General features: G+C 41.8%; 1 protein-coding gene across 3 annotated transcripts; it reads right to left on the bottom strand.

The window, feature by feature from the left end:
* Positions 1–207: 207 nt before the first annotated feature.
* On the bottom strand, positions 208–15547 carry tnfrsf19 (tumor necrosis factor receptor superfamily, member 19). 3 transcript variants are annotated; one of them, XM_083695598.1, is made up of 10 exons: positions 15097–15547; positions 14278–14368; positions 13905–14018; positions 9454–9632; positions 9248–9333; positions 4338–4502; positions 3174–3299; positions 2918–3020; positions 2149–2477; positions 208–997 (listed from the first exon to the last, which is right to left on the bottom strand). In XM_083695598.1, exons 2-10 carry the CDS (start codon positions 14341–14343, stop codon positions 993–995), a joined length of 1173 nt encoding a protein of 390 aa, XP_083551724.1. In that variant the 5' UTR covers positions 14344–14368; positions 15097–15547; the 3' UTR covers positions 208–992. The 3 variants fall into 3 exon arrangements, with proteins under 3 accessions (XP_083551724.1, XP_083551725.1, XP_083551726.1); XM_083695599.1 differs by having other exon boundaries at positions 2161–2477; XM_083695600.1 differs by having other exon boundaries at positions 2200–2477.

The raw sequence follows: 15547 nt of genomic DNA, 5'->3' as shown, positions 1-15547 counted from the left end.
CCGAAAAACATTGTTTTGGTCAAGTAATATCTTGAAAGGGGAGTTTCAGAAAGAACCCCTATTGTAAACTGTTTTGAAGTGAATGCGTGTGGCGTAGTGAAGATTGCAGGCTGTCAGTTTCCATAGGTGCAGGTTTGCAGCTGAGCCTCTGAATGTTAGTGATTCTACTGAACCAAAAAATCTCACTACAGTAGGCTTGTGTCTTGTTGAAGTGGTTTATTTACAAATATCGACATTTTATCAAATGCAAATTCAAAGTGGAACTGTATATGTGCACAACAACCACCAATACTACAACTGAAAAAACAAACAGAATTGTCACTAGTCAGTCATGTCTAAGTTACAAAAATATTGACCATCTATTTGCTATTTTACAGTATCTACAACAAATTTGATATCACACACAGACATTCCTTATTGTCTTAACTTGTTCAGTATTATCTAGATTGTCTTCAATATGCACCAGATATCACAGACATTTTGACATGTTTTTTTTAGGATAAGATACCAATGATCAACTTGAAACAACAGCTTCATGAAAAAGACACAATTATGCCAACGGTCACTTCTATGGTACTGTTGCTAGTCACCTACATGTTTAGATGCAAGACATTCTCAAAGCGACTGAATACAGATGAGCTGCTTTTATTCACTTTGTACCAGGAAGATCAGTCAGCAGTCCTTTGTCATTATTTGAACTTCATTAGATTCAACCTCTGGACCAGCAAACTCATATTGTGCATAGTTTTTTTCTTTCAGTCTCTGCTCTTGTGCTTTATTTTGCCTTGAAGTGCTTTTGTTTGCATTTATTTACATAGTCTCTTCAGATGTGTGACGGAAGACAGGGTCACCAGCTGCTTGAAAAAGATTGTGTGCCACATACTTTTTTGGAATTGGTGTGTGGGCTCACCGTAATCTGAAACGGGATCTTGCTGTGCCGTTGTCGGGTCCAGGACGGATCAAGGGTGGAACACAAGCCAAATAAATCCATGTCATCCTGGAAAAATAAAAGAACAGAGAAAAGCACACACCCAGTCATTAGTAATCTATCTACCTAGTCCAGGCAGGGGACTGAGTCAGTTTTCTATGCAACATCAGAGACAGCTCAGCTGGGACACTGCCTGACCCTATCTTTGCTTCTTAGCTAGTTCCGGTTTCCATGGACACACCACTGTCCCTGTCGATCAAAGGGAGTCCAACAGTTGTGGTAAATAATTGCTCCAGGAAAAGGGTGTGTGTGTTTGTGCGGGTGCGCACATTGTTTGAACCAAGCTTTTGGGAGACAGAGTGTCTCCTCTGCCAGTGTGTCCTCCTGACGCCTCTGTGTTGTATCTTTCTGCTTCACTGTGTTTGGCTGTGGGTACTGTTGCTCTGGTTTCAGCTCATTCCCTCTCACTGAATTCCTTCAGCCAACCATCGCTGGCTCTGAGGCTCCATTTGGCAGATCCAGCAAAGCTCATTCAACAAACCCCATGGGTTGTGTATTTATTAATGAATTGTATGATTTCTTATCAATGCAATTTCATAGATAAATTAGGTGCATAAGAGAACCCTGCTATACAGGAGAATTCTTAAGTTGTTTTGAGAAGGAGAAACAGATTTTCTTCACAGCTCATTTCATTCATGGCATAGTTTGCCCAAGCCCTTTAGTTTCCTGAGCTTAATAGTGTTTGCACTCGCATACTTTCCTCTTTTCTTGACATAATGAAGCATCAGTTTGTTGATCGTTCAATGGCTTGGCTCATGTATACTCATTGAGTACCACGGCTACGATTCAAGGTCTTTTGAAAAATGTTTGTGTGCATATCCCATGGACATCAATGCAACATTTATGTGAAAGACCGAGGACCACAAGCATATCTTTTTGTAAAATATATATATTCCAATTATTCGTACTGGAGAAAAGTAGAAAGTGAAACAGGCGAGTGGGTGGACAAACTGCCAGACCCAGTCGGCAAACTGGGGATCCTCAGGGGAGAGTACATATGATGTGCATAATTGTTGGGTGCGTTACCACGAAGCCATGACACCGGCACACACATGCACCTTAATTGTGTTCATACACCAAGCCTCCATCAATTTCACAATGTACAGTATGTGAAACACTGATATGTCTGTGTCTACATAGTAAGTCATAAAATGAGCTACCCCATGTGTCACCTTCCAGGGAGGACGGCTTCTGGTTTGAGAGGAGAGCACCCGTCAGAGCCCCAGCATCCTCTCGTCTCTCTCCAGCCTGGTCAGATGAGCTCTCCAGGGCATTTTCACTTGACCTGGACCTTTCCTTTTCCTCCTCACTTTCCTCTTCCTCAACATTGCTCCTCCCTGGGAGTTCTGGGTTGCAGTGCAGCCGACCGAAGCTCTCTGCACAGGCAGGGTTCTGCATGAGCGGCCAGGTCACGCTGGCCTTTCTGGAGACGGAGTCTGGAGGGTCTCCCAGATGGGCTGGGACACTCTCCTCACATGAGATCACACGTCTGGGGAGGGCAAAATGGGGGCCATGTCAGCATAAATCTATCCTAGCTATGATGATCCAGCCATAGCCCCAGGGAGACATTTTTCTGACAGTAATCTTCCAAACAGACCCAAAGTTAACACCATAACAAGACTGCTGTCTTGTTTTTCTTCCTGTATTAATGCAGAGTTGTGTAAAGGAATGTTGCTCAAACCCTCACATAAGCAATGGTTTACTGTTTGTCTCCATTTTTAGATCTCTCTAGGTTTTCATGAGATATGTCAAACTCTGACAGAGTAATGTCAGTTGCTGTGCTTTGTATTGGTTCTCAAGTACTGCTGATTGGTTTGTTGACTAGTTATGAATAGTTCAATACATAATGGTAAGTGATGAATAATGGTGGTTCATGGTTTTCGAACAGTGGTTAATGGTTTTGAGGTGGTGCACTGTGGTCCTCCTCACCCTTCATTGAGGCTGATCTGGGACTGGAAGAGGCTGGTCTCTCTGCTTCGGCCTAGAATGTAGCTCTCGTCACAACACAAGGAGGGGATCAGGTGCACTGGGCCTGGAGGTGACACAGGCACAACAGTGGGACCACCAACACTCAAATATGGAGTTCTGTCTATCCCAGAAAAACACAGGATAACCATTAAAAAAATCCTCAGCTCATTTACAATGTGATCGTAGTATACATTTAAGGATCACTCTCTGAACCTACCACAGGTGTGTCCAGGACCCTGGTGACACTGGCAGCACGGTCTCTGGGGGAAGTCATGGAGGCGCCGCCGGTCCAGACATGATAACTCAGCCCCACTATACGGGCCATCCTGGGACCTCAGAGATGCTGAGGGAAAAGAAACACTCTACATCAATATATATATATATATATATATATATATATATATATATATACTCACCGGCCACTTTATTAGGTACACCTGTTCAACTGCTCGGTAACGCAAATATCTAATCAGCCAATCACATGGCAGCAACTCAATGCATTTAGGCATGTAGACATGGTCAAGACGACCTGCTGAAGTTCAAACCGAGCATCAGAATGGGGAAGAAAGGTGATTTAAGTGACTTTGAACGTGTCATGGTTGTTGGTGCCAGATGGGCTGGTCTGAGTATTTCAGAAACTGCTGATCTACTGGGATTTTCACGCACAACCATCTCTAGGGTTTACAGAGAATGGTCTGAAAAAGAGAAAATATCCAGTGAGCGGCAGTTCTCTGGGCGAAAATGCCTTGTTGATGCCAGAGGTCAGAGGAGAATGGCCAGACTGGTTCGAGATGATAGAAAGGCAACAGTAAATCAAATAACCACTCATTACAACCAAGGTATGCAGAAGACCATCTCTGAACGCACAACACGTCAAACCTTGAAGCAGATGGGCTACATAAGGGGGTCCAACCCAGTACTAGCAAGGTGTACCTAATAAAGTGGCGGGTGAGTGTGTGTGTATATATGTGTATATATGTGTATATATATATATATATATATATATATATATAATAAGTGCAATGCAGAGATTTCAATCCTATTGTAATGATAACTTTTTTTTTTACTAACTTTCAATGATGATCAATGTGGAAAGGGTTTACAAAGCAACATATCACAAATGTAACAAAGTCTCTTTACCTGGGTATCAGATAGATGTAGGGCTAGTGTTATCTATTTCTTAATTAGACTCTCCTGACCCTAGGAAGATTAGAAGTTGGCCATTGGTACAGACCGAGAATCATGTTACCATCCACAGATCCTAACCTTAACCATTAAGGGGAAGGATGCAACACTGATCTTAGATCAGCAACTATGGGTCAACTTCATCCTATTTTAAATGGGAGTGACAGACAGACTGAGAGTGGTGTTAGTGACTCACCGCTGGGCTTCTTCTCCAGAAGCTGTCTCTTGCAGTAGATTACACACAGGATGAGCAGGGCCAGCAGCACGGTGGCCAGGGCGCTGCAGATGACCGCTGCCAGGGCCATGTCCCGAGGGCTGGTCACTACTGAGGGGATGGGCACAAGGTTCACCCGCCCACTGCCTGCAGGGCCACCCCAGACAGAGAGAAACACATGATCAATGGTGTGAAACGTCAAGACTTTTAACTTAGCATTTCTGAATGACCTTGCCATTTCTGGGTCAGACCATATTAGAAAAAAATATTATAGAAAAACATTACATTATCATAATACGGTAGGACTAAATATGCAACTAATTCACCAAGGAAAGACATGACCTTTCCTTTATCCCCATGCATCCATTCTAGGCTCTCTCATTGGCATGTAGCTCTCATCCTAGAGCCGCTGACCCAGAGTTTCAAGAGAGATTCCTGGAGTGGATTCTTACATTCTCTCTCTTTCTACAGATGATGAGTTAAATTTATTTATTTCCCTCCACCCCAAGGCCCTCACACCCTCACATCCCAATTAGACAGCCCTGTCACTGAGTCTGTGATCAAGGTGAGAGAAGTGTGTGTGTATGTGTGTGTGTGTGTGTGTGTGTGTGTTTGTGTGTTTGTGTGTTTGTGTGTGTGTGTGTGTGTGTGTGTGTGTGTGTGTGTGTGTGTGTGTGTGTGTGTGTGATGGTCCCATGACTGCAGCTGCTGCCACAGTTCTTGCCCACAGGGAAATGTGATGTCACTGTCTGCAGCACCCCGCCCCCAGACTGTTCACACACTCCCACATCAGGAGATCTGGCCTTGAGAGAGCTTCTACTTATACTGTTTTCTATTCATATGGAACACCGGGGCTCAATGTGCAGGAGTGTAAAACAGTAGAAACAGTTTTCAATGTATGCCGTTTTAGAGTCCTCTATCTGATGTAACGATTAACTTAATTCCTACACCAAGCAAACTAAACTGTACATTTTACATTGAATAAATCTAATGATTCACACATTTCTGATCAATATTATTCTCTGTCATCATGAGCAGCAATAACGATTCTCCTTTACATTATTTAATAAGTCAGAGAATACAAAGTACCCACTGAGATAAGCAGCTGTATAACAGAATAGGTACCTCCAGGTAATATGCCTACAAATAAAAATAAACTAACAACTCACTCAGCATTGAGAAATGATAAGTAAAAAAAAAATATATAACAAATACTATAAACGACTGTTTGTTTAAAAAATCTTTTTCCAATGAGCCCCTTCATTCACTGTTTGCTTTTCAGTACATTAATTATAAAGCAAAGTGGGTTTGGCCTATTCAGATTCAAGAGCTCTTTGATATGCAATGTAAACATTACTTTAGCCTTGGCCAGGTTTGATATTCAAACGGATAGGGTACAAGGGTTTTTTAACATTCCATCTAAAATAATTCAATAATCTAAACCAAACCAGCGGCTGAACTTCAAAACCCAGTTTGACACATGAGCAAAATTAACAAGCATTTAAATATACATTGTAAACACAGGTGATAACAGCTTATTAAAACAGATTAGTACGTCTCAGTGGAGATGGGCCGTCATAACTGTCATGACAGAACATACAGTGACCATAGAATCACTGCTCAAATCACGGCAAATGCACACATTGGGTAGGTCATTTTTAAAAAGAAAAAAAAATGTTATATATATATATAACAATTGGAATTCTATCAACACATTAACGTTCAACGTTACAATCAACAATCAACGTTCTCCACAATTGCAGCACATCTACAACTACCTGCAGAGAGACTGGACTGAACACCTACAGTACACTCAGCTCAGTGTTTTCTAGCCAAAGTGAAAAAAAACTCACAAAACTTGTCTTCCACTACACATTTAGCGAGAACCCCGTCAGGACAATCATGTCTCTGATCCAGCCACTTGTCCCCAGCTGTGCATCTCACCCGCACCTCCAGTGCCAGCTCTTATCACTCCCTAACAGCTGCAGCAAACAAAGATAAAGGCCAGCCCATTGAAGAGACCTCACCTGCTGATCTTATCGCCACACTACACTCTGACAATAAACTGCTCCTTTTGATATAAGCTCACTCCCTGTTGACTTTTGAGAATGCTCAACTTGTGGCCATGTGTATGACAGGTCCAAAAGAGAGAGGGAAGTATATCATGGCTACTTCTGAAATAAATGGTGATTTTATTTGCATTCATGAAACAAGGAGATATTGGAGGGACCTCTAATTGCTATAGACTTCCAGCATGAGATTTCCCCATCCAAAGTTTGTGTTTGTGGCGAAACAGATCCACCTATCATAATTACAGCCAACACCCTTTTAAATGTTGCCACCAAAACAAACTAGTATTGCCATGTGGTTGTGGTTTCCAGATTTGCATGGATTCTTGATTCATGCTGTGGTGAGGAGCTATGCTGCCCTGAGCATAAACATATCACTCCAGTCATGTTTTGATTGGCTTGAGAGTGACTTTGTTTTGGTGGAGTTGTTTTTAAGGGTTGACGGCTCTTGCTTGGTTTGCTCAGGTACGCAACTCAATCAAGATAATTTCCTGCATCCGGCCAACCGGTTTGGAGATGGCATTAACCTTTGAAGGTTAGAAGAGGAAGGTGGAATATATAAATTAAAGTTGATTCTTTAAAAATGTAACAAGACAAGACAATTGTGGTTATTAGTCAGGTCACAGGTTTTGGGGTATTTGGATAGGGCTTGTGGTGAGGGCTATTTCTAGGAAAAGCATTACATTAGCATGGAAAGGTGATAAGAGTATTTTCTTTCAACAGGCTGACCTGCACGCTTGTGTTATTTGCAACATCGGATTTCTTAAAACAGGACTGACTTTTTCTTGAACTGACTTTCTTTGTATATGTTGCGAAATCCTGAGTTGTGGTACAAGTGCCTGAAAATATGAACGTTCAAGTATTGTTAGGCTTCCAAACTAAATCAAATGAATGTCAGAGGTTCAAGAAGTCAAAAAACAAGCTACAATAGCCACAATAGTTTTTTTCTATCACCAAAACAACAGACTAAATTCCCACATAACTTTGGCTTAAATCTGTTTGAAATTAGTAAAAAATTATGAAACGGACGCTTTTACAGCTCTACTGTGATATCGAAGAACTCCAGCAGATGAAATACATTAAAGCGGCTGAAGGAATCCATAAAACACAATCTAATTTTTACTCTGCTCCAGAAACTGGCCGGGAGACTGAAGTGTGTTAAGATTTACGGCCTCCTCCAACAGTGGCCTCCCAGCACAGCTGCAGCTTCGCCCTGGGCCAGTGTGGGCTATTAGAATGATCTGCCCTTTAAGTTTTCACCACCCTCCGCAAGATAACACTGAAGGAGGAGGGAGCAAGACTTTCAAACATTTGGAAGCGTTCCACAGAGACTCCCTGTAGTAACTATCAGCTTTGGTCTGGGACACAATGGCCATTTTGTTTCTCTGCCTTTGCAATCAAAATGGCAAGACAGACAGACAAACAGACAGACAGACATGTAAACTTCTTATATTACTTTATTTTCATAATGTAAAAGTTGATCAATATTCTCCAGTCCAAATATAAGGTAACGTTTTACTTTAAGTTCCCCTATACCTTTGTAGTAACGCTGTAATAATTCTAGTAAAAACGTTACAGTACATACTAATTCAGTAAATGCATGATAATGGAGTCCTTAATCCATTTGTCTTATAATGCAAACAGCTCAACTCCATGTCATTACTGAGCAAGTAATAATAACACTATAATCTTAGTAGAGTATAGTAATACAATAGTAATATAATACAGTAATTATAGTTACTGCACAGTTATAGGGACCAATTAATGTGAAGTGTGACCAAAAAGCATAATACTAGACTCATTTTTAGCAACAAAACACAGACATGACATGGCTTTACATAATAAAACTGAACACAGAATTCTTAAAATCTGGAGGTTGAGCAAAGAGCAAACGAAAATGTTGAGTTTTTCAATATCCTGGAGACATCTTCATTTATATAACAGAGGGGTGCTAGACCTGGCTGGACCCAGTCATACACATTTACTGCCAAATCTTCTCAAGGAACAGCTGCGGCCTCCCCCATCAGGATGTCACACTCAATTACCAAAGGTATAAGTTAGCTAGCCCACTCTCTCTGTGTGAGTGCCTAAAATCATAAGGTTATACTTAACCAGTTGTAATGGCCTGAAAAGGGAAGGTAATTGGGTGTGTGGCCTACTGGAATTCAATCCCTAATAGACCTCCATGGACACATAGAACTTGGTAGTAAATCTCTCTACAGCTTGATAATGCTCTAGTTATTGTCCACTCTTAAGATATACTGTATATAATGATGTTACACTCTTGAATTCCAATATATCGGCCTAGCCAAATAACTTATGATGTAATCATTTCAAAAGTGGTATTTCAAAATATGTATTTCTTGAAATGTGAATGGGGACTTTAAGAGAAGAATTCCTTCAGTCAGTGGAGCAATTATGTTGGGTAACATGGTCCCAGCTAAAATAATCCAGTTTTGGCAATACTTACTATTATGCTAGCAGTATCCATTTAAACTTGTATGGCTTTGCTTGTAAAATGAAGCATTTATTTGGCCATAAAACATAGTTGGTTGGCTCAATGAAACTTACTGAATGAACTATGATTGGAGTTGTGGTTCCTATTACTCTAAGGACCTTGTGCTGGCATGTTTTATGTGAAGGTATTTGCTTTGTTGTGGCACAATGGCCTGACATGTTTGGGGTCTTGGTTGTTCATTTGGCATGGAGTTCAATAGTTTGAGTTAATAATAATGCTCTTATTAAAGCTATTACACAGAATTTTTCAGACATATCACTGGCTACATTCCTTGACAAAGTATGAAAAGAAGAGAAAGTGCTCACAGTGTGGTTCATATGGAGGCGGAGGGTCCCCACAGGGTATGCACTCCATATCTTGGAATCCACTTAACTTTGTTTTCCTGTAAAACCTGTTAAGCACAAAATGGCATTTGATTACTGTGAATGTTACAACAACCATGATGAACCTGTCCATTGGCTAATATCTGACATTCATCTAGTTTTTGTGAATGATGGCGGTCTTCCCTTACCCAGGCAGACAGTCTCCACACACGGCATTGCTGGTGATGGAACAGTTGCCCTTCTGGAAGCGGTTGATCAGGCCACAGTCCAGGCAGGGCTTGCACTTCTGCAGGCTCCGCTCCTCTTTGAAGCGGCTGCTTCTGCAGGGCGTGCACCGGGCATCCTCTCCATAACCAAAGCCACATTCCTAGGGGGATTAACAGAAGAAATCCCCCGGGTGAGAGGTGGGGCTGGGGGGCAGCTGGAGAAAGGCTTTGAATGTGTACTACCAGGGGTCTAGAATCAAAGAATGATCTTGGAGGAGCATAAGGAAACAATGGACTGCCTCTTTTGAGAGTCCATTTTACACTGGCAATAATCTCACTGACTCTCTCAGAATCAATGAGTGGCCTTCTGCTGCAGGCTCCAGAATGGCCAAGCATTTGAATGATAAAAGGCCCTCTAGGACACCCACTGTTATATTATTGCAAGTTTATTGCTGGGTTTTTGTGTGACTCTCTCTTTCTTATCCGACACAGTGAATGTCCTGGAGATTGAGAGGCCAATGTACGAACGCTTCAGCTAGCTAGGGGCAGGGATTATGGAGAAGTACACAAGCAGATGAAGTTGAATACCTCTCTTGCTCCCTATAATGGGTACTGCACAGCATCCTATTACTGAATGACTGATCTAATACTGAACCAGCTTTGTTGTAAGGCTTTTACCCCTATAACAAATAAGACTAGAGCTCTATTTTAAAAGATGCCTCTTAATTTTACAAGATGCATTACTCCTAAAAAACTATGAAAGTGTGCCTACTTTCAAAATCTGTCATACAAAGTCATATGTAAGTGTTGTGCTGATATTCAATTGTATTGAATATTGTGATTTTGGAGCAAATCGTGATTATGTTCTTTTACACACAATATGTGCATAACAAAGTGACCGGCTGTTTTGCAAGGCAAAGCTATTGGTAAAAACATGTCTCTGTCTTTGTATTTACAACACCAGACATACACTCTGCGCCGCAGATTAGTCATTTCTGCTCACGCTGGCATGTATCAACCATACTTCAGCAATGAACTATACTGTTGTATGTCATGATTTATGACATTCATGAAGTAATATTGTGAATAAGAAAATGTTGATATCGCCTAACCCTAACACTATGATTGAGAGACAATGTCTGATTTCTGATTTCTACTCGTTATTGATAAGATTTGACTTTCAAATGCCTATAAATTTGGAACACATATTGTAAATTCCATTAGTTTCCACACAGTAACTGGGAACAGATGGACAGGGTGTGTTGAAGCTCTGGCACAGATGTGCCCAGTGGAACACTCCTCCTAAGATGTAACACCATCCAAAAGCATTTTTGATTATCACTCAATGTCTATAAACTGTATCTGTTTTTATTATATTAATCAAAAAAAAAAAAAAAAAAAAGTTCATTTTTTGCCTAGTGCAATTCCTATTCATTGCATTAGAACGCCCTGCGGTACTTCTATAGTACACAGAGAGAGACTGGCAACCCTGATCCCCTATTGTCATAGGAACATTTTTATTTCTGCTGATCATCATATCCCATTCCAAGTAAAAAGGACCCCACTGGAATGACATCACTGATTCTATTGTCTGCAGCAGCTGCCCCTGTCCACTGTTCCACCACTGTTACCACATTGCATTCCCAGGCCAGGGTGATGGATTGGGCGGGGGGGCTCATATATCATTAACGTGAAGGTCACTTCAAACAGGATGCCTCTCTCTTCACCCGTGTCCCGTTTCACCGCCTGGGCATGCAGTCACACTGGAATGTGGGCACAAGAACCAGGGGGTTGAGCAGATTGGCAAAAGCAATTAGTGAGCCAAAGATGCGATCGTGTGATGGCACCACAGAGTCGGGGCAAAAGATGAGGAATTCGGTCCTTTCAGCCAAACACATATGAGATGACATTGGAGCGTGGGTTGGGTTTGGACAGAGCAGGGCTAGGGCAGGGCTGCAGCTGTTGTTCTGAGCTTTCCATATAAGGCTCTTCTCTCTAGCAGGGCATGGAAGAGAGAGAGAAAAGAGAAAAGGGGAAGGATGAGCGACAACAAGGAGGAAATAAAGAAGGTAGGATCTTGCCTTCTTAGAAGGATAATCAACAGCAAAGTCAAAGCAGTGGAGTTGAAATTCAGGCACGATGATGAACCCTGGAGCCTAGGTTTGTGCGAGTGCGAGGCCAGCGGCAGAGCTGTTCAGAGTGGTTTTGGACGGAGTGTCCCACTTCCAGATGAAGGGGCCCTGGGAGGATTCATCCCCACAAAGCTGAGCGCTGGCACAGACTCTGTCCATGTGGCACCGCATGGCAGGAGATGGGCTGCCACGTACACAGGGCAGGGTAGGGCACAGAACAAAAGGAGCACTCAGCCAACATCTTCCCGCTCCATCCAGGCAGCAATGTACATCCAGGAGTCATCTCTTTCACTCCTTTGTCCTTGGTAATAAAGGCTCAAAGGATAGTCAGACACACTAACCTGTTCAGGTGCCTGAATGTGAGAAAACAACCCTAATAATTGAAAAATGACACTATTTTCATTTAGCCATTAATAACAATAAATGTGCTGTTTCTACAGAAAATAGATGGCCAAAATATATCAAGTTGGTTAATTGGATTCTCAAATTAGATTTCAAATGCATCATCACTTCCGTTTATGATCTACCCTCAAAGTACAAGCAAAGACTAGTCCTCACAAGTCCCATTTCACTCCTATCTTCAGATCTAGTTTTAGTGAGTATGCCAAGCATAATAGCAGTGAGGTAGAGCAGTAGAGTGGATAGCTGAGAGCTGGCTGCAGTTAAAGCATGTTCAGACGGGGAGATATTTCAGAGATTAAGAGGGAATCACAAGAGTCTCCAGGGGGGGCCAGTCATCTGATCCAGTAATGAACGAGCTCCGAAAACAATGTGAGTTTGTTAACACAGTATGCCATCTTACATTCCCCACGCACACACACTCCCATGCCAGCTCACAGCCTTTGCCCTAGGAGGCTGGCTGTGAAACGTTACACTCTTTCAATGTCTGCACATCAAAGGGATGTTGCCTCTTTGCCAGTGGCTTATTAAAAGTTCCCAGCATGCATTGTGAGGCAACCACTCCTGCATGGTTGATATGAAGCCCAAAAAATATAACTTAACTAGCATAGCAAAGAAGATACTAATGTAGTGATGAAAAATACGAAGCAATATCCCTTTAACAAAGGACTTCCTTCCTGACTTGCTGCCTAGGTACAGTAGCTCACTGTGCTACATGGGTAGGGGCTAATTGATCTTGGTGAGGTTTCTTTGCAAAGATACCAGCAGATATCAAGAATGAAGTGAAGTACATTCCACATGGATGTCTATGGCAGTCACATAAGTATCCAAAAGTCTCCCTACTGAGGTACTCTTTACCCCTGCTCAGAGCTCCCATTTGAGCTGGCATCCCGCTACCACTTAGAATGAATGAGGCAGCCAATTATTAACTAGGACCCCAGGGCGTCCAACATTCATGACTGTTGAACTGGCAGAGAGACATGAGGTCTACTGAAGCATACCACCAATGAGTGCATGTCTGTGTGTACCAAGATAAAAGGCAACCTGGTAGAAACGCATGTGTGTAACAGATGTGAGAGGTAATATGTTGGATTTTCTTTTTTTTTTTTTTCTTTTTTTTTTTTTACTTGTGCTTACCTGAGCATATGCTTACGTGGTCAATAAGCCACAACTAGGTGGAAAAGCTTTGCTCAACTGACTTTGTTCATGCCCTTCATACCAGTTTCTACACAACACACATAAATCCATGTCTTTGGCAAGAATAGTGAAAAAAGTCATACCCCTCTCACTGTAAGGCAAGTTTATGCATGGGTTCTCTCAAACAATGGAGACAATCAGTTGGACAGGGAACTTAGGGAAAAACAAAAGAATCCATTCAACAACAGAAGGTCAACAGAAGTATGGTTGTGACTGATTAAAGAGAGGTCGGTGTTCTACAAAAGCTAATAACGCTTTGGCCGTTTTCTCCATGAAAGAGAGGAAGTAATAAATAATGAAGGTCCCCTGGATAAAATGCACTATTCTAAACACTGGTATCCATTCTATTCATGAACCAGAGAGAGCTTTTTTTGCACTGAGTGTTTGACTCCCTCGGAGGTAGGGAGGAAATTACAACATGATTTAGGTGACCTGTATATATCCAATTGTTTTAACGGCTCTATAGCAACTCTTCCTTTTTATAGATCAAGTGAAACCATGACAACTGTGGTAGTGGAACTCCTAAACGTGTGAGACTGAGGTAGACCAAGGTAGAATCAATGGAACATCTATATTTCCTACTTATTGTATAATAGGCTACATACAGTTGGTCAAGTCCAGTACATTTAAGTAAGCACCACGGGAGATGTTAATTCACTTACATAGTTGTTTAACTGTTTGCACTTTATATATTAGGTGCCAAACCTTAGATAGCTCCTGTCCGGCATCACACTGCTTGCAGGGTTTACAGTTCCCAAGCTTATCCTTGTACTCCTGTTCCCTGCATTCTCTGGTCTCCTCCTCCGCCCTCACAGGAACCTAAGAGGGAAGAACAATTTGATACTGGGCAGTTAGGGATTCCTGCGCTTCATCACAGCTTTCATCAGTAAGAGATCATGTGGAATCCAGAATGGGCGTAATCCCCCTATACTAGTGCCATTAGTTCATCCCTGCCATAGACCCTACTCATAGTAAGTTACACTTCCATAACTGTCCATGCATACACATTAATGTGGCCAGCCATATCTGACAACTGTTATTCAGAATATAAGAGTAAGTCAATATGTAGAGCACTAACCAGAGATGTGTGTATTACATGTAACGTCAGTAGAAGTAACCAGGTGTGGCCAAGCATCCAGGCCATTTTGAGGGGCTGCTGCTAGATGATTCTGGAAAGGGAAAGATAGTGTTAATAAGCATAATGAAGGTACAGTATGAATCCAAATCAGAATTTCACTTTGTTCAATGATAATTAATGAAAATCTCTTAGACCCTGCATTTTCATAATGGTGAAAAGGATAAAGCTATAATGACCTGTGATTGCCACTTCAACTTGAGCAAGGACTCACACTTTTGTTTATAGGACCATAGACATATAACTTCACAGTAAATCAACCAACCCAAAAAGTGCATTCTCTAAGTGACTGAATTTAATGAAACATGTAAACTCATAGGCCTACTCAAGAGCATGCAAATAAACTCAATAAGTCAATATTCTTGTCTAACACTTTCCTGAGAAGAAAACATGTCACAGTGGTACTAGTGGTATGGTCACCTGCAAGTACAAGAGGCTGGAGGCTAGAGGCTAGAAGATACAGGCTTATCTAATATAGATAGGCTACTTGTGAATCTTCTTGTACGCAAACACAAGACAGTTTGTGTTCAGATACATAGAGTAAAACAATATTTACATTAGACTACTCCTGCGACTCGTGAAACATTGCTGGATGCATATTCAGTAGGGACCATGTATGCATCATATGCCTACACCTAAAAAGTAACCAATTAAAGATCGATGACGGAATGATCTTGTCTCTGAAAAATGAATGATTCCTTATGTCAATGGTTTCAGTTGGCAAATATCCCTCTTGTCTTACCCGCATCCCTCGTGTCTTACCTGGTAAACTAATGTATGGTTCTATAGCCTACTCAATTATCCGGTTAAAGAAGTTTCAGACTAATATCCTTTCTTGTGTCTTCTGCACCGCGTTCTAGACCATCTCAGCCCTCCAGTAGTGCTCTCCTGCGTCGCTACAGTCCAGACGAACCACCAGATTGAGGACAAAATCAGCGCGGAGATCAAAGGCAGGGGATGGCTGCGATCTAAAGCATGTAATCTGATCTCTGATCAACGACTACATCAAAGCGCAACCAACTGCGCGGACATTAGCGCTCCAAACTAAACGTCATTTTGATACATTTCACAAGTTTCAATACAATTGCATAGTTGATACTGTAAAAGTTTGAAAAGTGCAAGATGTCGAGATGTTGTCGTTATTCCGCTGTGAAATGGCAAGCCATCCCGCTTCCAGCGCCGCCTCCCTCTGTGCGTTCCCCGGTCTGTTTGT

This window comes from Argentina silus, assembly GCF_951799395.1.
Source record: "Argentina silus genome assembly, chromosome: X".
Lineage (NCBI taxonomy): Eukaryota > Metazoa > Chordata > Actinopteri > Argentiniformes > Argentinidae > Argentina > Argentina silus.
Note: the sequence above shows the minus strand (reverse complement) of the source record. Positions and strands in the feature narration are given on the sequence as shown.